Source organism: Pelodiscus sinensis, chromosome 2 (assembly GCF_052426305.1).
Source record: "Pelodiscus sinensis isolate ZL-2025 chromosome 2, ASM5242630v1, whole genome shotgun sequence".
NCBI lineage: Eukaryota > Metazoa > Chordata > Testudines > Trionychidae > Pelodiscus > Pelodiscus sinensis.
In genome coordinates, this window is record NC_143053.1 from 57,767,364 (window position 1) to 57,790,409 (window position 23,046).

Genomic DNA, 23,046 nt, shown 5'->3' on the forward strand with positions numbered 1-23,046 from the left:
TGATGTACTGTCTAAGTAAGATGTAACTTTTTTCTTTTAAACCACGGGTGTACTAATAAGCTACTGAAAAAAATACTGTAGTTGTTTGTTGAAAAGTGCATGTGTAGTCATGTAATTGAAGATGGCTTTGGTCAGAAGCATTATTTTGGTTTTTAATTGCTAGTTTGCATTCATATTTTTAAAAGAGATTTTAAAATGCAGCTTGTAAGATCTCTTTCATTTTAGCTAATAGACTGTTGTGTTTTTCCCCCCTTTGTGGTACAGAGAACAAAATGTCTGTGGAATGAATCAGGATTTGACTGGACAAGCAATGGGGAAGACATTGAACCCAATTAGCTCCAGCAGCCCTGCCCATCAGGCCATGTGCAGTGGGAACCCGGGTCAGGATATGACCATCAGTAGCAATATAAATTTTGCCATAAATGGCCCAAAGGAACAAATGGGCATGCCAGCAAGCAGGTTTAGTGGTTCAGGGGGAATGAACCATATGTCAAGCATACAACCATCCACTCCTCAGGGTAGTAACTATGCACTAAAAATGAATAGCCCCTCACAAAGCAGCCCTGGCATGAACCCAGGGCAGCCAAACTCTATGCTTTCCCCAAGGCATCGCATGAGTCCTGGAGTGACAGTAAGTCCTAGAATTCCACCCAGTCAGTTTTCCCCTGCAGGAAGCTTGCACTCACCTGTGGGAGTTTGCAGCAGCACAGGAAATAGCCATAGTTATACCAACAGTTCCCTAAATGCACTTCAAGCCCTCAGTGAGGGTCATGGAGTTTCTCTAGGGTCATCGTTGGCTTCACCTGACCTAAAAATGGGTAATTTACAGAATTCCCCTGTTAATATGAATCCTCCCCAGTTGAGCAAGATGGGAAGCCTGGACTCTAAAGACTGTTTTGGACTTTATGGGGATCAGTCAGAAGGTACAACTGGACAAGCAGAGAGCAGCTGCCATTCAGGAGAACAGAAAGACAGTAATGATAACAATGTGCCCCAGGTTATCAGTGGTGAGAGGCCTGATGGGCAGAACAGACTGCATGATGGCAAAAGCCAGACAAAGCTCTTACAGCTGCTGACCACCAAATCTGATCAGATGGAGCCTTCGCCTTTGTCAAATACTATGGGAGATGCTAACAAGGACTCCACTGGAGGCTTATCTGGTTCTGGGTCATCACATGGAACCTCGCTCAAGGAGAAGCATAAAATTTTGCACAGACTCTTGCAGGACAGCAGTTCTCCTGTAGACTTGGCCAAGCTTACTGCAGAGGCCACAGGCAAAGAACTGAACCAGGAGTCCAGTAGCACAGCTCCTGGTTCAGAGGTGACTGTTAAACAGGAACCAGTGAGTCCCAAGAAGAAAGAAAATGCACTACTTCGTTACTTGCTAGATAAAGATGATACTAAAGATATTGGTTTACCGGACATAACCCCAAAACTAGAGCGGTTGGACAGTAAGACGGACACTTCCAGTAGCACAAAGCTAATAGCTATGAAGACAGAAAAGGAAGAGATCAACTTTGAGCCCAATGAACAGGTAAGGAGTCCCTTGGATAAATCTGATATTTCATGTCTTACAAAGGTGATATTTCTGTGTAAATTGGATGTTCTAATCTAGCATTTCTTCCCTCACCATACTCTCCAGAGATCCATTGAGAGTGTGACTCTTGACACTATTGGTAGCCTTTTTTAACCCTGAATTACCATCATGGCTCCAAATGGTGATATTTACACAAATGAGTGATTGTCACTCTTCTAGGGAGAACAGACCAGGGGTGTGAATGATAGCTGCTCAGGAAAGGCTGGATGGCAATCAGACTGAATTACAGCAGTGGCCATTCAAAATTCAGCATTTGTAAACATTTACCACTTACTGATAGCTAAGGTGCCCTGACACTTTTTATTGCAATGTCATTATTCCTACAGAGCACTTGAGGAATCTCATATATATTTAGAATAAGGGGGGAAGTTTTGTAGTATGTTGGGGTGATTCTAGGACTTTTTTTTATACTTTGCACATCTAGAATGAATGCTTTTTCAGGGCTGATTCAGAGTTTGCTTTGAAGTTGCTTGCTCTGAATGTGTCCTGTAGATGACACAAAATAGAAAGACTTCCCTTTTTCTACCCTGTTAGTTTTTAACTCAAAAAGCTCTAAAATCCTATTTCTTTTTTAGATTGTTAGTTTCTCAGGGCAGTGACCATATCTTCCTGCATGTGTACAACATCTAGCAGAGCAAGGAGCTGATCCCGATCAGGGTTTCTGAGTGTTCCTCAGTCCTAATAAAAATGCCTGGGAATAAATTGTCTGGTTTTCTACAAAACAGAAGAGTATACTTGATTGGCTTCTGTATGTAATTCATGTCCCAGAAATATCCTGTAGAGTGGCAGCAGTGTCAGAATCATTTTGTTGTCTCCACTCTGCGGAAATGATGATGCTGTACAAAAAAGTAAACTCTATCTGTCTATCATCTCAATAACAGTTCTGGCACAGGGTATTTCCTGGGGAATTAATGACTAGTAGGGGTTAATGGTCCACAGCTTCAGCCTGTGCCATCATCTTTTCCAGGCAGTCATTAATCCCTTGGCAGTGCTTTGTGCCTCAATCCTTACTCTGTAAATCAGGATCAGTTAAGAAATTATATAGCATAACTCTCTGAAACCCATGTCTTCCATTTTTATATAGTTCAGTTTTAATTTGATTCTTAGGTGTGGGATTGCTTGTTGTACCATTTTCCCTCCTGATTTTGGTGCTGGTTGTGGGATAGACAGCATGTCCTAAGCCCTAAACCACTGCACACCATCTGCTGTGTCAACAGATTCTAACCAATAGGCAGTTCTAGAGCGAAGGTAATAATCATGAAACGCAGCAGCCAAACATGCTATTACAGCCGGGCGCCACCCTACTGTTCAGAGCACACACAACTAAGCATTTTCTAAGCCGCCTTTATTTCTTTTGCTTGGATAAGTCTTGACAGCTGCTACCATCCCTGAGGGGTGACTATAATTTTTCAATCCTTCGTACCCTTCAGGAGGGAAACTGAGCCAAATTATACTAATTTCTTTAGTGATTAATCCTCAGGCCTAGATGTTAATACAGTTCTCTATACAGCTAATATTCTGTAATGCCTTAAATATAGCTAGAGTGGGAGCAATCGGATTCTAAATGAGAACTTAATACTTCATTAGGTTAGAAAAATCATGGATGTGTAGAATGTTAAAACCAAACTGACAACAATAAACCATTTCAAATGTACCAGACTAAATTCTGTTCTTAGTTATCCCAGTGGAAATGTGGGGTTATTCACTGAGGTTAGTGGAATTGTCAGATATACACTGGGATGTAAGCAAGAGCTAAATAGCACAAGAATATACTCACTGGAAGTATTTGAGTGTTTATGCCAGATGCCTTTAAAATGTTACTTTCATGGTTTTAGGTTGCTCTCTTTGCCAGTAATTGAAATTTTCAGTTTCCTATTCAGTGATGAGTGCATATATTTTATACAGAGGTAATTGTTTAGATACTTGCGATAGGGATTCATATACTAAATATAAAAGTGTAACTATACTAAACTTCAGTGAATACATTTAATTTTCAGTGGTGCCAATCCCAAGCATTCAAAAATGTGCCCAGGCTCCAAAAATTCATGTGACTTTTAAAAATAATAAATTTTGGATTTTTTTTGGCCTTTTGATTTTTCAGCCTACAGTATTTATATTTACAAACTATTCTCCACAACTACAGAGGCTAGAAACTTTTTTTAAAATGAAAGCTGAGATTCTCAGTCATAAGACTACTAGAGCTGGAGGTGTAAGAAAAACACCAAATGTTGCAAGCCTCAGGAAAAAATCATGAGAGTTGGCAATACTAAAGTTTAGGTAAGTGGCAAATAAGGAAATGTCAAAAATATCCTAAATGGCAGCAGTTACCTGAAAATACTTAAAAAAAAAAAAAAAGATTATTTCAAATTACTGAAGACGATGTGAAACCTTGACTAGAATAACGAAGAGAAATCCAGCATTGAGTAGGAAAGGAAGACGTAATGAGTAGAGAATAATGTAAGCATTTATCTAGCTGAAAGCCAGTACCCTATATAAATAACCACTTTACCCCAATTACAAAATCACTGAAAATATTTTAGCATCAAAAACTTTTCAGCTTTGGAAAACAGTTTCCCACAGGAAGCGCTCATTACCTAAATTTAGATCAAAGCTGGAACTATTTTATACAAGACTAGGACAGACTCTTGTTCTAAATTCTTCCATCCTCCTGTGTCATTTCCCTCCCCTCCTTCTTCTCCTTTAATATAAAAACTAGCTTTGTGCTTGTGTTACCTACTGTGCAGGTTTATTTAAGACTTTCCCCCAAAAGGTGTTGTATTTTTAAATAATTAGTCATTTCAGTGTGCAGTGTCACTGGAAGTTTTAAAGCAAACCCATCATGGGGTGGATTCTGTGTAAGGGGGAGGCATTGTGTTCTGATGCAAAAGGAGCCATTACGTTTTCTCCTTTTATTTTTGGTGTAACACTTTCTGAACAGGAAATGCTTTGAAGTGTACCATCATACTAAAAATAGCATTCTTCTGGTAGTGTGTTTTAAACATATACTTTTACTGAGCCCTGCAACTGACAGGAAATGCTTCTCAAATAGCAGAGAATATTTCCAGTGTCTATATACCATTTTCCCTCCCAGTCTGATGGTGATTATCCTACCCATATGCTATTAAGTGGCCTGCAATTCCAGCTTAAGCCATTATGGGTGCTGAGTGGGAAATAAGACTTGCTTTATAAAACAAAAATCTTTAATTTCAATAAGACATGATTATTACAGAGTAGCATAACTGTTTATATGATTCTGTAGTTTCTGGTATTAGGTAAGAAACAGATACACAGCATACAAAGTGAAGGTCTAAATCTGGATCACTGTCGACAGAAAATATCCTGCAAGTTCTAAGAGCTATATACTCCATATAGGTGATCTAAGGTTTAAAACTATGCAAATGTCAAAATATGAACACTTTTCCATGAAAGTGAAAACAGAATGAAACTAGAAATGTTATACTTTGGGTATATGAACAATATTTCCATAATCGATAAAAAGCAAACAATTTGATTAGCGATTTTGCTTATATTAGAATTATTACTACATTTTTCAAAATCTGTGTTGGTGTTTATTTCATATTAAGCCTATTGAGTCTTTAAAATAATCTAAGGACAATGTTTGAAATACTACTAATAAATTAAGATAGTTGCTAATTACATCTATATGTGTGTGACTAAAACTGCTCATTACAGATTTTTTTATAATCCCATGAAAAATAGGGTGATAATTTCTGTTTGCTGTTGTAACTAAATATGCACAGATTTTCAAATATTGTTCTAAGACTCTCAGGCTAGGGCTACACTGTAGCCTTCTTCCAGAAAAGCTTATGCAAATGAAGCATGGCGTGGAATATCGCCATGCTTCATTTGCATAATTAATTAGCAGTCGCTTTTGTGCAAGAGACTTTTGCGCAAAAAGGAGCTGTGTAGATGGTTCCTTTTTGCGCAAAACCCCCCTCTTGCTCAAGAGCTGTTCTTCCTAATTTTTTCAGGAAAAATGGCTCTTGCGCAAGAGGGGCTTTTTGTGCAAAAAGGAGCCGTCTACACAGCTCCTTTTTGCGCAAAAGCCTCTTGCACAAAAGTGGCTGCTAATTAATTATTCAAATGACATACAGTGATATTCCACACTGTGCTTCATTTACATAAGCTTTTCTGGAAGAAGGCTACAGTGTAGCCGTAGCCTTAGTGTCCTTCAGTAACAATAGATTTTTTTTCTAGATGCATAGTGTGCTTTGCATTTAAAATGGTTTGTCTATTTTTATGTAGGTGTTGTATTAGTATTAGGAAAACTCAGAAACATTGACAATTTGATCATCACAAGACACCAGAAGAGATCACACAGGAAGTCTGTGGCAGGGCCAGGAAGTGAGGCCAGAGCTTACAAGTCCCAATCCTCTTCCTTACCATTTTTCTAATTCTTGACTGCAACTAGTGTTCCCTCTAATTTTTTCCATTCATGGGCTGATGGAATTTTGGTATGTACACCAATATCGATATAATGTGCCAATATGCACCACCAGTACAAACAAAAAAACTAAAAATATATATTTTTAAAAGTATATAGATCTATAGGAAGAATATTAAAACAAGGAATAAGTAACAAGGGCACTGCTTAAAATATTTAATATGAAATCAAATACAAATAATTAACACTGCCTTTGCACATGTATTTTTTATCTTCCTTTCTAACAACTCAAGTCAGTAATTACACCAAAATGTGGTATACTCAACACAGTTATATATTAAAAAAAAGGCATGGCCACTAAGTGAAAGCATAAAAATATGCACCAGAGGTCCAATTTAATAACCTACTTCTCCTATCATACATAGAGTACTAAATCTTCAGGGAAACCTTCTCTCAAAAAATGAAGCATCTACCAAAATACTACCATGCTATGGACTTTTGTAGTTCATAAAACCATGCATGTCATCTGCACACATCACTCAGCTTTAAGATGCTAAACAAATCTGAGAGTCAACTAGAAATATCATGCCCTCATTGAAAATATTCATACAATATTTTCTCATACTGAAAGGACTGTAAAAGGCATTCACTCAGGGTTATGCAATTTCTAAGTGATATTAACTAAATACTTCACACACAGAAAACAGTAAAAATAAATAATAAAGCAACACAGAGAGCAAAAAACTGCAAACAAACAAATGACAACATTGAAAATACAAGGGCAAATAAAACAAGTGGTTGATTATTTGTATTTAAAATGAGTGTTTGGGATCGTCACATTGTGCGAAAGCAACAGAGCCTGTAGAATAGGCAGTTTTCCTGGTTTCATACTGTTTCACCAACTTAAAAAATCAGAGTAGGCTCATTACATTTTTAAAACCCCTACCCCTTAATACATGGCTTCGGAGTTTGCATCCCTGCTTCAAAGAGTTACATAAAGGTCTTCGTCCTACAAAGTATAACAGCAAACCTAATACCTAATGCCTGTCAGACACTACAGATATTCACTCTTTTCTTAATGCTCCACCGCCTCTTAAGAGCTGTGAGTGGACCCTATCTACTCTTCATACAGAGAACAAACTGTGCTATATTTTCATTGCAGCCGGGAAGCGAGCTGGATAACTTGGAGGAGATTCTGGATGACCTACAGAATAGTCAGTTACCGCAGCTTTTCCCGGATACCCGGCCTGGTGCTTCAGCTGGATCAGTTGACAAGCAAGCCATCATCAATGACCTCATGCAGCTCACAGGTGAAAACAGCCCTGGCGCGTCTGTTGGAACCCAGAAACCAGCAATGAGGATTTCACAGAGCAGTAAGTTTGTGTTATAATTGGTCATACAAATATGTGAAGTTGTCAGATTTAGGTTTTGTAATGATGCCCTAGGGCAGTGGTCTCCAACCTTTTTAAGCATGAGATCACTTTTTGAATTTAAGTGCAACCCAAGATCTACCTGAAACCCAAATACTCTGGCCCCGCCTCCATTGTGCCCCTTTTCCAAGGCTTCACCCCTGCTCACTCCGTCCTTCCTTCCTCCCCATCTTCCCTTACTTTCACCAGGTTGGAGTGCAGACTCTGGTCTTGGGCTAAGGGATTTGGAGTGCGAGTGGGGTTCTGAGCTGAGTTTGGGGCAGGCAGTTGGGGTACTAGAGGGTTCTAGGTGCAGGCTCGAGGAGGGTGTTTGGATGCAGGGATGCCCGGCACTAGGGCAGATGCTTGGAGTGCAGGAGGGTGTTCATGACTGTGGTAGGATTTCAGGATGTAGGCTGCAGCTGGGCACTGCTTACCTCAGGTGGCTCCTAGGGCTCACCCCTGCCCTGGCCCTGCACCACTCCCCAAAGCAGCCAGCAGACTCTCTCCATCCCAAGCTCTGTTGTTTCCCCTCTGTTCTGTGGGGATAGGATACAGGGTGGGAGGGGAGCACCTTGACATCAGCGCCCCTCTTCTCCCTCCCCTGCACAGCAAGCAGGAGGCTCCCAGGGGTGGGAGGAGGCAGCTCCAAAGCAAAGGGCAGGAGATGCGCAGCAGTAGGGGTGGAGGCAGCTGAAGTGCTGCACTTGATAGACTCTTGGCCAAACCAGTCAGGATCACCTCTCAGAGGCTCCAAGATCTACCAGTAGATCCCAATCTACTGGTTGGTGACCACTGCCCTAGGAGCTGGGAGGCTGTGAAGTAGACAGTTGAGCTATCTCAGATCTGCTGTGACCCAACAGCACCATCTGCTGTCATCAGTTGGAACCAAAATGTATTGTGCTAGAAGTCAGTGTCTTTTTGAAGGGTTAGGAGACACTCAATTTAAAATAAAATTCACATTTCTGTCTGAAAATATTTGGCTTGCTATTGTTAGAAGTAATCAACAACAACAATATATTTTTCCAGACAGTTAACTTTGTACAATTCAGTATAGTTGTTTTTACTATTTCTCACAATAAACAGGGAGGAAAAAAGCTTTTATTGGAAATAAATAGGAAAATGTGCTTCTAAAATCACAAAAGTGGCAGCAGAATTTATGGCCAAGAGTATATCTAAACTGAATTTGAACCAGTTATAAGGGAAATTACAGGTTGTGAGTGAAATGTTTATCTGTTTGTGAAAAATTAATTACTGCAAGTAAGGTCAGTGTGTTATCGAAAATAAAAGTTGAGGTAAAGTTGGTTTTTGTTTTCTTTTGCTTTTTGAATTGCTGCTTAAATATTTATCCTTATAGACTGGGCATGCTCTAAATACCTCTTAGCTGTATAATTTTTGGACATATTATTAAAATACCCATTTGTTTAATAAAATTGAACTATTTTATGGATTTTTGTGTACTTTCTAAATGCATATTTGTTCAAGACCAATGGTATCCACTGTAAGATAAATTCACAATTTTAACCTTTCAAAACTTTATTTACATTATTTTTTAAAGCTGGATATATATTTAATACTACTGACTCTAAAATTTAAATTGTGTATATATTATGTGACAAACTCTAAAGAAGTCAAATCAAATTTATTGCTTAGTTTACATGTTCCGTATTTTGTTTTTCATGAGCTAAATAAGACCAACATTTTGTTTGTACTTGTGAATGCTTTGCCCTGGGTCAGTTTATGTCATCGTGTAGATGTGGTTTAAACTGCGTATGTTTAATATACTCTTTTTGGTGAGTGGAGGAAGTGTGTCTTAAGCCATGTCTTCACTAAATGGAAGGTGGATGATGCTGTAATAGATCTTTTGGAGTTAGATTTAGCCAGTCTACTTAAGACTCACTAAATCGAACTCAGAGGGCACCCCATCGGACACCAACCGGTACTTCTGCTTCTGTGAGGAGTGGGGGAAGCCAATGGGAGTGTTTGCTCCCGTCAACTTTCCACAGTGGTACATGGACTCCAACTATGTAGTTAATTAACATAATTAATGAACGTAGCTGGATTCTATGTTCCCTTTTAGTGTAGACCTGGGTCTAGGCAGTACATAATTCAAAGAGAAGTATTTGAGAATCTTAATATCATTCTTTGAGAAACCTTGTGTGACTGTCCCCTCCTGGTGTGACAGATCAGACACCTAGTGGCTTTCCTGAGTTATCTGTCTGTTTTGGTTGACGTTACTTGCTCTTATCTAATCTCTTTTTTTAAGAGAGGTGCTGTGGCTTGTTTCCAAAAGGTTCTTCTAGCCAAGATTTAAATTTTCAGTTGTTAGGATATCTCATGGTGAGGACCCAAAATCCGAGACCACTAATCTGTCCTTTCACTAGGACATTAGCTCCTCAATGTCTGCTTTTGACACCTTACTTTGTTCAGTTTTTATTTGGGCCAAATCATGTATTTGACGTGACATGCTCAAACTTTATGTAGTACAAGAATAGTTTCATTTATAAGAATATTAGATTAGATGCAATTATTATTTGATTCTATTTTGTAATGGAAATAAAATTGTGTATAAATTGCACAAAGGAGCCATGGAAACATACCTGTTCCTTTTAAGTTTGTTTCTAGAGCTCCGAGAAGCACAACAGCAAAGCAGTTGTGAGCCTGGAAGTCATACTGAGATTTGACAATAGTTTAGTAAAAAAGGCAGCTCTGTTTTTATAATTTCATAATACCATAAAATATAGTTTCCTCCCCAGTATGCTCTTACATCAGTGTCCCATGGAATCATCGGCCTAATTTTGCAATTTAAGTTTTCTTACATGTGCACTGAAAGTTGAAACAGTAAGTGGATTCCCATTTGTTGACATGCCATTAACACCTACAAAGCTAATACAGAATTAGGGTTTAACTCATATCCAGTTCCAAAGCAGTTTTTATTTTAATAAAAACATTTAGTTATTTTCAGACTCTGGAAAATTTCTGTAATATTTTATTGAGGCTTTTTATTGCAATACTTAAGAAAATATTGATACTTATTTTATTTAAATGGACTGTGCCCACTAGAATTTGCCTGATCCCTGAAATTTTTGGGGGGAAGAAAATTCCACCGGAGCTTTTCCATGTCGCTGGCTAATACTAGGACCTAATGTCTGAATGTGATCATGTTCCCTCAGCTATGATCCCCTTCTGGGCTGCCAGCATTTCCTTCTTATGATCATTGGCTACTTATAAGGCTGTAATCATAACAACTTTATTCATGTCTGTATTATTTCAAGCCTTTGCTTGCTCAAATGCACATGTCCAGGGTTGCTCCTGAAATCAGGTTTTGGCTCAGTTCTGAGTTAGACTTTGTGGTCTTAAATCAGTATGGGTCCATTGGTGTCTCTTTGTTTGATCTGTTGTTTGCTTGTATTGATGTTAAGCATGGTTTTTCAGGATCTGATGGTCAGGAGTGAAATACTGTTTGAAAAGTTTTGATTTGCCTTAGGTTTATACAAAACAGTTTACTGCAAAGAATGTATTAAAAAAAAAAGAAAATAATTCACGCAGGTGCTTCCTGTCATATGACACCACAAAAAGGAAATACAAGTTAGACACCTTTGGTACAGATAGTAAGATGTTTCTGATTTTTAAAAAATAAATAATGCTTCATCTGAATTCTCAGATTCATGAGCGACTACATTATAGTCTGAAATAGTCTTATATTGTGGAGCCATGAAAATAAAGAAGTTCAACAGTATATGAGAGATGCAGGTAACAAGAAAGAGGCATCTCTCATATACTGTTGAAAATGTTCAATGAATTTCCTATAATTATTTTTTTTTAATATAAACATCTACAGCAACTGCCATAGGAATAGTTTCTGATTGTGGATGGCAATAAATCTTCCACAAAACAACTTCTTTATTTTGATGGCTTCACAAGAAGATGGGGTAATGGGCAAGTAAGTTTCTTTAAGAAATAGGATATGTTGGAATGTCTTGAAATTCAGATATACTTGTTAAAGTAGATAGAAGTGATCTTAAGGAAAACTATTTTGCTGGCAGCTTTGTTGTTGCTGGGGGTAAGTTTTCAGCCTGAAATAATGGCTTCTGAAGCTTGAATGTAGAGGTGTTAACTCATGTCAAAATTTTTGAAGCATCTATGTAAGGACGAATAGTAACCATATCCACAAATGACGGCTTACAGACAGTCTAATTCTTAATTTTGATACCTTCAGGGATATTGTGTCTATAGGGAAAGTTGTGAAGCCTATCAATCTATGAATTTCATAATAACTTTGCCTGACATCTGCAACCCAGTTTTCAGTCACAGTCCCTTTAGGGATATGGTTATTCAGCAGTGAAGCACACATCACTTGGTAGCACATGTATGCTATAGTTGTACTTCAGTACATTATTTTAACTTTATGCCATTTACTATTTAAAAAACAAATCACTGTCATTCCTCATTTTTTTTTTTTTTTTTTGTAATGCTGCCTGGATAAGACATATCCAGTATAGCTACGTAGTCATATATGTATTCAACACTATGTATCTCAACCCCTCTGTTGGAAGAATGTATTTTTATAAGTTACATTTCTATTTTAGTAACTTTTTTTTTCACTTTTCCTCTCTCTGATCTAGCTTTTAATAACCCACGGGCAGGGCAACTGGGCAGGTTATTACCAAACCAGAATTTACCACTCGACATCACATTACAAAACCCATCAAGTTCAGGACCTTTCCCACCTATAAGAAACAATAGTCCATATTCAGTGATACCTCAGCCAGGAATGATGGGCAATCAAGGGATGATAGGAAATCAAGGAACTTTAGGGAACAATGGTGCAGGTAAGGATTCAAATACAATTTTTTTGTTACGGCCAATTAATTGAATAAGTTATTTATGTGTAGATTAGCTGTTGGCGGACTGCATGATGGTTTGTTTACTGTGTGTCTTCAGGCACAGATTCCTGCAGCTCCCAGTTAATGTGGTTCAACATTCCCGACCAATGAGAGCTGTGGGAAACTGTGGTTCGGCCTGCAGGTTCCCCATCCCTGATGTAATAAAATGCAAGTAGTGATAGTTATAGATGCATCCTGTGTCATCAGACCTAATCTATCACCAGCCAGGGATGTTGAAATCATATTTATTTTTGTAAATGTGTAACCTCTGAAATTTTCATGTTTACACGCGGGGGAGGGGGGGGGGCAGGAGCCAGTGCTTGCAGGGTGAGCACCGGCTCCCACCTGCCCCCCTTCTCCATTCTACTGCCTCTGTGTGAGGCAGCGATGTGGGTGGGGGCAGGCAGTTCTGCAGGAGCTGGCATGTGTGTACCGCATGTACCAGATCCTGCCTGCCTGCCTGCCCCCCCTTCCTAATGCTGCTTTTGTAACAAAGGCAGCAGTGAGGGGAGGGGCAGTCAGCTTGGTGGGACCAGTTCACCACGTGTACTAGCTCCCCTTTGCTCTCCTTCCCCCACACTGCTGCCTCTGTATCAGAGGCAGGCAGCTCCATGGGAGCCAGTGCTTGCACCGGCTCCTGCCTCACCCCTCACCTCCGTTGCCTCTGATACAGAGGCAGTAGTATGGGGGGCAGGGGAGCTGCATATAACCTAGAGGGTTAACCGATGAGCACAGGCTCATCGGTTAACTGTGTACTTGGGTACACGTTAACATCCCAATCTCCAACCTTAACAGCAAACCTCAAATATCTATAGAATTTGTCCAGTTACAATAAAACGGCAAACCATAGCGGCACATCAGCTTTTCCCTGGACTACTTCAGAATATTTGTTGGCTACATAGTGCACAAAAATACATGCTTTTCTCTTACCATGAAAATTAAGGGCATGGGTGGAGATTCTTAGGAGCTCATTGTATTTGTTATAGAATAAGAACTTTTCATGTCAGCTTTCCAAGTTCAGAAGTCTTCAAAGTTGGTAGAAACTGAACAAAGAAGAATCCAATTGGCTTTTTAGTGGTCTGTGTGAAATAAGTTGGCGGCCTCTGTCCATTTGTAAATAGTTTGGTGTATCTAATGTAAATGAGCACCCTTTTTGGCCAATAATTAAATCACCACAATAATTAAATCATCCTAGAAATAGCATCTCCAAAATAGAATTTCAGGCATAATGGTGTTATTGGGCTCTAGACTAAGCATATTCCATGATTAAAAACAGATTTTCTGTCTCTGGTACTATCAGTTTATCTACTTTCGTGGCCATTAAGATTCACTTTAAGTAAAGGAAACTGGGTTTATTACTTTTTAAATTTTTGAATACGATAAAACGAATCTTGTTTGAAGCATTAGAAATGTATAATGAATTTACCGTTTTTAAACTTTATTATTGATTGTGCCATATCTATAATCTGACTTCTTTAAGTTGCATTTAAACGTTACAAACGTTTCAGGGGAAAAAGTTACTGAAAAACTTTCGGATGAAGCGTCTCTTTTTAATTACTTATCTCAATTTTATTACCACAGTAGTACAGTATTCTAAGCCTATAAATTTAAAGTGTAAATAAATTATATTAGTGGTTTACAGTAGATGTATGAGGACTTCCCCTAATATAACCGTAATGAACTACACCAAGTATCGGAAAGTTCCTGTGAGTAATTTCTCTGCACCACTTATTGGGTCAAGTTTGTCCGGGTAAATCTGATAAGTTAGTTAGGCTTCTGGTTGTGAATGTGACAAGAATTTTCAAATATCTGTTAAATAAGAATTAATATTTACGTTTTTGTTATTTATAAATGTGTATTAATAACTTGTTGCCCAGAACTTCACATTCTCACACAAGTTTTGAAAAGTAAATTGCTGACATGTATGCCAGCAAACATGATTCATTTCCTGAGGAAGGAAGTCAGGGTTATCCACACACCCTCAGCACCTGTTGTGGAGTACATAAGGGAACACTTATGCTTAACAGCTTTTCAGAAATGATAAAAGGGTCACCTTCATGTAAAGCCTGTAGTAGTCCCCAGTCCTCCAACTGAATGGCAAAATGCACAAGCCTGCAGAGTTACATGTCTGCACAGGCAGTTGCTTTGAATAAAACCTGACAGACTAGTACATTTTTTTTCTGGAAAATTAAGCTAGTCGACCAACAGGAATTTTTGGAGATGTTTTCAAGGCTTGCATCTGGGTCTCACTGTATTTGGATTTTATACAGGAATGGTTGGTGGTAATACCCCTCGGCCCACTATGCCATCTGGAGAGTGGGGTGCCCAAGGTCCTGCTGTGAGGGTAACCTGTGCTCCCACAAGCAGTGCTATGAACAGGCCAATTCAAGGAGGCATGATACGTAACCCAACAGCCAGCATTCCTATGAGACCCAGCACCCAGCCAGGCCCACGACAGATGCTTCAGTCTCAGGTCATGAATATGGGTAAGCCAGTGACTTATTGTAGTATGTTATTTTGCAGTTCCTGCATTATATGATTAGGTGGAAGAAGGTAACCTCTAGTGTCAAGTATATACATGATTAAAACTGTGCTGAGCAAGTTTAGATGCTCCCTGCAGTGCACCGTGGAAATATCCCATTCAACAGGGAAAGAGCCTGTATAAGGAATTTAATGTTTGTCACTATGTGGATAATTTGACTTGTTCTTTAACCACTCAGAGGTGTGTGTCCAAAACAATAGGGTAGGAAGCTTATCTAGTTCATGAAGAAATAAGGTTCTAAAAGGAAGTATGTATTTTAACACTTTCCATGTCAGTACAAAAGCAAGTGCCTTTGGATACAGATTGTATGTAGAATGCTCATACCCTTTGCACTAGTCTTTGTTCATATTCGCATTTGTTATGTCACATTAAATGTAGTACCATACTCATAGATTTGTATTTCCAGAGTTCTTTTAATGTATTCTTTTAAAAAAAAGTGGAAGATTTATTGACCAGTCATTTCACAATGCTTTAGAATTGTTAAAGTGCAGTGTGAAGAAAGGAATTCTTAAATTGGAATCATGTTTAAATTAATATTTACAAACAATTTTTTGTTCACTCAAAGCAAATAAAACTTATATCAAAGGACCAACAGTAAGGTAGTGGCACTTCACTGTCACATATGTTGTTCTGATTGTTTTTTCTTGTTTAGGGCCATCTGAACTGGACATGAATATGGGGGGACCTCAATACAGCCAACAGCAAGCTCCTCCAAATCAGACTGCACCATGGCCAGATAGCATTTTGCCTATAGATCAGTCACCTTTCAGTAATCAGAACAGGTCAGTCATACTGGCAAATCAAAAAGTCGTATTCTATAGGAAAACCTTGTAAATCCACATTTTTATGAGCTTCATAGGAGCAAACTCTTTTTTTTAAGGTATGCTTTCAAGGAACAGCATTTCAATGTATCCTTTTTGCACATATATATACCTACAATATGCATTCATGACTCAACATTACCTCTAATTACTCCTCCTGCTGGTTAGGCCATGTGTACACCGAAAGAATTGATGGTTGAAGAGCAGTTTTTAAACTAAGGACTGGGGGAAAGCCGACAGATGCGGAGGAGCACGTGGATCAGACAGAGATATCTATTGGGGAGGTTCTATTAATAGATATCAGAGGGGTAGCCGTGTTAGTCTGAATCTGCAAAAGCGACGAGGAGTCCTGTGGCACCTTATAGACTAACTGAAGTGTAGGAGCATAAGCTTTCGTGGGCAAAGACCCACTTCGTCAGATGCATGTATTTTCTATTAATAGAGATGCTCTAAGTTCTAGTCAGGAGGAAAGGATGGAAGTATGGGTCGGATTAGATCAGACACTATCAAATAAAGTGTCTAACACATCAGGAAATGGCAGACAGATAAATAGTGACAAATTATGAAAGTGCTTATACGCAAATGCTAGAAGTCTAAATAGTAAAATGGGTGGACTAGAGTGCCTAGTTTAAAGGAGGTTATTGATATAATAGGCATCATGGAAACTTGATAGAATGAGGACAATCAATGGGACACAGTCATACCAGGGTACATAATATATCAGAAGGACAGAACAGGTTGTGCTGGTGGAAGAGTGGCACTATACATGAAAGAAAATGTAGAATCAAATGAAGTAAAAATCTTAAGAGCCAAAATGTTCCATAGAATCTCTATGGATACTAATTCCATGCTCCAATAATAAGAATATATCAGGAGGAATATATTATTGACCACCTGATCAGGACAGTGATAGTAACTGTGGAATGCTAAAGGAGATTAGAGAGGCTATCAAATTAAAAAACTCAATAGTAGGGGGGGAATTTCAACTATCCCCATATTGACTGGGTATACATCACCTCAGGACAGGATGGAGAAAGAAAATTTCTTGATATGTTAAATGACTACTTCTTGGAGCAGCTGGTTCTTGAACCCACAAGGAGAGAGGCTATTTTTTATTTAATCCTAAGTAGAGCGCAGGATCTGGTTCAAGAACCAAATATAACTGGACCACTTGGAAATAGTGACCATAATGTAATAAACTTTAACATCCCTTTGGTGGAAAAAACACCTCAGTAGCCCAACACTGTGACATTTAATTTCAGAAAGGGAAACTACACAAAAATGAGGAAGTTAGTTAAACAGAAATTAAAAGGTACAGTGACAGAAGTAAAATCTCTGCATGGAAACTTTTCAAAGACACCAGAATAAAGGCCCAACTTAAATGTATACCCCAAATTAAAAAACACAGTGAAGGAACCCAAAAAGTGACACCGTGGCTTAACAACCAGGTAGAAGAAACAGACACAGATTAAAAAGATATCTTATAAAAGTGGAAGTCAAATCCTAGTGAGGAAAATAGAAAGGACCATAAACTTTGTCAAATTAAGTGTAAAAATATAGTAAGAAAAGACAGAAAGGAGCTTGAAGAACAGCTAGCCAAAAACTCAAAAAGTAATAGCAAAATGTTTTTTAAGTACATCAGAAGCAGGAAGCCAGATAAACAACCAGTAGGGCCCTTGGACAATCGAGATTCTAAAGGAGCCCTCAAAGATGATAGTCATAGCGGAGAAGCTAAATGAATTCTTTGCTTCGGTCTTCACAGCTGAGGATATTGGGGAGATTCCCAAACCTGAGCCATTCTTTTTAGGTGACAAATCTGAGTAATTGTCCTGGATGGAGGTGTCATTAGAGGAGGTTTTGGAACAAATTGATAAACTTAGCAGTAACAAGTCACCGGGACCAGATGTCATTCACCCAAGAGTTCTGAAAACTCATTGGGAAATTGTGAAACTAAAGATTCCACTGGAAGATTGCTAACATCACGCCAATATTTAAAAAGGGCTCTAGAGGTGATCCTAGCAATTACAGACCCAGTAAGTCTGATGTCAGTACCGAGCAGATTAGTTGAAACTATAGTAAAGAATAAAATTGTCAGACACATGGATGAATATAATTTGTTGGGGGAAGTCAACATGGTTTCTCTAAAGGGAAATCATGTCTTGCTGATGTGCTACAGTTCTTTGAGGGGGTCAACAAACATGTGGACAAGAGGGATCCAGTGGATGCAGTATACTTAGGCTATGTCTAGACTACATGCCTCTGTGGCTTACTATTAATGCAGCTACAGTATTACTGTCTGTTGCTCTAATGTGAGTACTACTATTCCAAGGTAGATCACCCTTCAACTTCTGGGGAGGTTGTTTTAATGTGTTTTATTTTAATCAGTCTAAAATACTGATTAAGAGTAAAGAGCGGTAGAGGAAAAATGAAACAAGACAGAAAGAGTTAGACTATCTCAGTCTGTTTTCAACAGTACCAGACACACAATTACAGTCTGATCAGTACATATTAAACTCAGATGTTTTCATGTATTTGGTATTACACATTTCACTTGGTGCCATAATTGTGCATGGGGCTTCACAGAGATTTTTAAAAGTCACATTCTCTGTCCCCGAAAGGTTTACAGTTTAAATTAGACAAACAGAGAACATGCAGATGTAAGTAAAAGGACAGGATAGGTACAAGAGAGACATTTTCAAATTGAGAGTGAAGTAGGGCAGGATGGGGGAGGAGCACAGTATGGAAATAAATTGAAAGAAGTGAATATTGAGGAATGATTTGAAAGCAGAAAAAAGAACATATGTGACTATTTCTGAGTCTGACGTGTACACCCTAAACATTTTGTTTTCTTGCTGAATATTGGCTATAAAAGATTATTTATAGCTTTTACATGGCTTTAGTTCCAGTCTTCCATGATGCTTTTTCTACTTTTCAGTACTTCTCCTGATGCTAATCTCCGTATGCTCAAGGCATCTTTGGCATGCCTTACAAGTACTTGCATCAGAAATAGCTCTTCAAAATAACTGAAGTGCACCAATGCCATTAGCTCTGGCCAGAGAAATAACCTAAAACCTGTCCCCAGAAAGTCCTGCCCTCATGTTGCTCCCATTTGCAAACATCTGAGGGAGGGGGAAAAACACACTTTACCACTAGTTGAGAAACACTGTTGTACGAGTACGCTCAGGGGCACTCGAAGTCTGAAATTTGGAGACAACTGAATTTTTGTGTTAAGTTTTACAGCGCTTTATTATTTTTGTACTTTTTACACACAAAATTTTCATTGCCCGATCTATTCATTGCCTATGATTAAGTTGTTTAAACAAATGTGTTGCAATGGTAGAAAAAAAATTGTGTGTGTGAAAACTGTAGGTACTGGGAGTACTTATAATTTTTTTTAAAATGGTACTTTATAAAAAAGGGTTAGAAACCCTGCTTTATGTTTAAAGTTAGAAATATGTTTACGTGCTTTGCCGAATCACGACATGCACCCTGCAAATTTTTAGCCTGTACAGCAGTGGGTGTTGATGGATCCATGGCAGGGTGGAGTTGTTACCTCCCATCTTACCTAAGCGGTGCTATTGCCCCTCTGTGACATAGAGTAGAGGAAGTCTTCCTTAGTCCAGTTCTGTGCCAACAAAGAGAACAATCTGAGTTTGGTATGGTGAGTTGGGATGAATTTTTTATCCTTTGACTATATAGTCTGATAGGCAAGGGTAATAAATAAGAGTAAGTGTTAAGGAAGCTTTCTATAGGATTATGCTCTTATTCCTGCTCATGGTAGTACCTTTAATTTAGTGTATGTAATTTGGTGTTACTAGTAACAGCATTTAATTCCTTTTCTGTTAATTTAGCTAAGTGATTTGCATCTGTCTTCAAAAAGTATATTCTACCTTGACTTCCATGTTCATTGTTAATCCCATTCTCTGCAGTTAATTCTAAGAAATAACTCTGGCAGTATTTGTGTTTCCCTCTGATGCACACATGTAACTCTTGGTAAATTAAGGGGGAGATGTATAAGTGGGGGTATGGGGGTTTGTTTTGTTTTTCTTTTCTTTTTGAGGTTTTTTGTTTGGAATTAAAGAAGTGAGAAGAAGTTAGCAAACAAAATTTGTCAGCTATGGAAATAATTGCTACCTGTAGTATAAGACTCATTAGCTCAATTTGTGAGAAATAATCATTTATCCACAGGAAGTGAGTACTCATCTTCCAACTTCTTTTTACCAAGGTTATATTAATGTCTTCACAGGCAACAGTTTGGCAGCTCACCAGATGACTTGCTGTGCCAGCATCCTTCATCAGAGTCACCAAGTGATGAGGGAACTCTCCTGGATCAGCTTTACTTGGCACTAAGGAATTTTGATGGTTTAGAAGAAATTGACAGAGCTCTTGGTATACCAGAACTGGTTAGCCAGGTACACTTGATACTACCAAATTCTAAAGTACACATTAAAAGGCTGCAATCCCTTGAGAAGTAAGAGAGGTAAAGATTATGTGTGAGAGACTCTCTCAGTTTGGAAAACAACAAAATATTATATTCTAGTCAGTACAAAGAATTAAGTGTAGCTATAAAAAATTGCCAATATATTTACATTGTAAAACCAATTTAATGTATGTTATTGCCTTCTTTTTTTTTTAAGTGCAAGACCTGAATTAAAACTCTATATTCCACCTGCAATACCTGATCTCAGTATAACTTCCTAAAAGAATATAGGTTTAATGTTAGAATTGTTCCTATATGTCATGCTGTAATGGGTCCTTAATCTGTTATTTGTATTCCTTTCCTACCACTGATTTCATTAACTATCAGTTAGTTCTCATCAAATACAAAAATATTGCACAATGCTGATTAAAATACAGTAATTCCTCATTTAACACATGCCCGCTTAACACGTTTTCACGATAGCAAGATTTTTTTTTTTTTAGGGAACGTTTTTTGAATTACACGACCGTCCCCGGAATAACACAGTTTCCCCAGCCAACCCGTTGCCAGCAGCTGTGTGGGGCTTCCCCCGCCTCCTTGCAAAGCGGTGGAGAGTTCACTGCTCTCCGCGTCATTCCCCGCTGACTCCCCCTCGCCGGATGTCTTGCCCCCTCTCCTCCGGCCTGCAAGCAGGGGAGGCGGCTAGGTTTCCCCAGCCAGCCCATTGCCGGCGGCTGTGTGGTGCTTCCCCCGCCTCCCTGCAAAGTGGTGGAGGGTTTGCCGCTCGCCGTGCTGTTTCCCGGCGACCCACCCCTCGCCGGACGCAGTACGGGTCCCGGCAGACCCGTTATAGGGGCATACTCCCAATCCAATACCCCTTTCCTCCTCTTCTCTTCCCCAGAGCCAAACACCTCCCCTCCCTGCGGTAACCCAGTCCCCTTTCTCCCCCAACCTTATATCCTGGTCCCAACAGACACCACCGCTTGAAACGCAACCCCCTTCCCCCTCTCCCCGCCCCACCTCCCCTTCTCCATTATTTTCAATAGGAAAATTGACCCCGCATAACACGTTTTCACTTAACATGATCATTTTCTGAAACATACATATATATATTGTTAAATGAGGAATTACTGTAATAACAATAGAAATAATATTAAAGATTTAGGAATAAATATTATTTGATACTTGGATAAGTCTTGTATTTAATTTTTAATTGAAATTGCATTATTCAAACAGGAAGGCTTGCCTGTATCAATGTTTAACATTCTGAGATGGATTAGTGCTTGTGGCTCGTCTGTGTAGCCTACTGTGCCCATTTCTTTCCATTTGTCGGAACTGTATCTCTGAAATAACCTTGTATTTCAGATACAAACTTTGTCTTTCTCTGCATCTGCTCCTTTATCCATGGAGTCTTCAAAGGGTAAAATAGGGTCAATAAAATCCTCAATGGAACATGAGAAAGATACACCTCTGGATATCAGATATGATATTGAGTACTGTGCTTCATTAGGGACAAGATTTCAATGAACGTTTCATTAGGTGAAACTTTCATCCTGTATTCATAAGGAGCTCATGTAAGAATAAGTAGCCTCAGGAGCATTACCAAAGGATAAGTGTAAAAAAGAACTGTATTTGAATGAAAATGATCTATGAAATTCTTATTACTGAAACCATTAAGTTTAAGATGTTAAAATTTTTGTAAAAAGAATCATCTCCCTTTAAGTCCTTGCTTTTATGGTTAAAATCTTTTATCTTCACTTTAACCACAAGTTAATTGATTCCCAAGGTAAACTACAGAGCCATCCAGGGTAAACTTAAAATGACTGTAACCTGGAACAAATGTTTGGGGAGTATTTAGAATAGCCTTTAGAAATGTGTCAGCAGCCTTGTGTTAACTGGCAGTCAGTTAACTTGAGATAAAAAGCTGCTGTGAAGACATATCCTAAGGAAGCTAGGTGCTCATTCCTTATTGAAATGAGACCCATGAGAACTGGACTTTTAATTGCCTTTGGCTCCTTTGAAAAACGGAGGCATTTATATTGCAAATGGCAAATAGCTTAATAACACTGATTTTTTTTAATCTGTTTTTCTCTATTTGTGTTTGTTACTCATTGAATTTCTTCTAGTTTCAGTAATAAAAATAGGCTAGTCTTCACTGGTCATAACTTCTAGTCATTTTCACTTTCAGTTCTCCTCTAGCATAATGCTGCAATGTTTGCTTTGAAAAGACGGGATTGGAATGGTTTTTTGCTTGTTTGTGTTTCATGTCATGGAAACAGTTATATTAACTGTTAAGTTTTGGAGGGAAAAAAAAACCAATTTGCCAGTCTTTTCTGGGAAATTTGTCTATAAAATGTTCCTTTAATAGGGGCATATTTTTGTGGGAAAGTTGGCTTTTTAGACTGGAATAATCTTATTCACAAATACATTTTGCTACATTCTTATATATGTTTTGGTTTGTATGTTGCTGCAGAGCCAAGCTGTAGATCCAGAGCCATTCTCAAGTCAGGAATCCAACATCCTAATAGAACAAAAGGCACCGGTTTTCACTCAACAATACGCATCTCAGGCTCAAATGGCCCAGAGTAGTTATACGCCCATGCAGGACCCAAATTTCCATCCAATAGGACAGCGGCCTGGTTATGCAACACTGCGTATGCAACCTAGGCCTGGTCTCAGGCCTACTGGTATAGTACAGAACCAGCCAAATCAGCTGAGACTTCAGCTTCAACATAGACTCCAAGCACAGCAGGTATTCTATGTTTATATGTTATCTACTACTGGTTCCGTCATATTATGGTAATTTAATACAAAGTAAATAAATTGGCTTTAGCTATCTCTGAATAGTCTAAGTCTTAAAAGTGCATTCGCTATTAGGTGTATTACTGTTGAATTCCACAGTTGAAATAGGAGTATTGGCCATAATGAATTTCACGGGAATAATACGTATTGTCTTCATTTTCCTT

The 23,046-nt window shown here is 38.6% G+C and overlaps 1 protein-coding gene across 14 annotated transcripts in view; it reads left to right on the forward strand.

The window, feature by feature from the left end:
* NCOA2 (nuclear receptor coactivator 2) overlaps positions 1–23,046 on the forward strand; it is a 274,099-nt gene that overhangs the window by 223,292 nt on the left and 27,761 nt on the right. For all 14 annotated transcript variants that reach the window (XM_075920545.2, XM_075920547.2, XM_075920540.2 and 11 more), the window contains 7 exons: positions 265–1,534; positions 7,165–7,375; positions 12,037–12,243; positions 14,568–14,783; positions 15,492–15,621; positions 19,907–20,072; positions 22,554–22,832. In XM_075920545.2, coding sequence (XP_075776660.1) covers positions 265–1,534; positions 7,165–7,375; positions 12,037–12,243; positions 14,568–14,783; positions 15,492–15,621; positions 19,907–20,072; positions 22,554–22,832 — 2,479 coding nt within the window. The remainder of the gene's footprint in view (positions 1–264; positions 1,535–7,164; positions 7,376–12,036; positions 12,244–14,567; positions 14,784–15,491; positions 15,622–19,906; positions 20,073–22,553; positions 22,833–23,046) is intronic.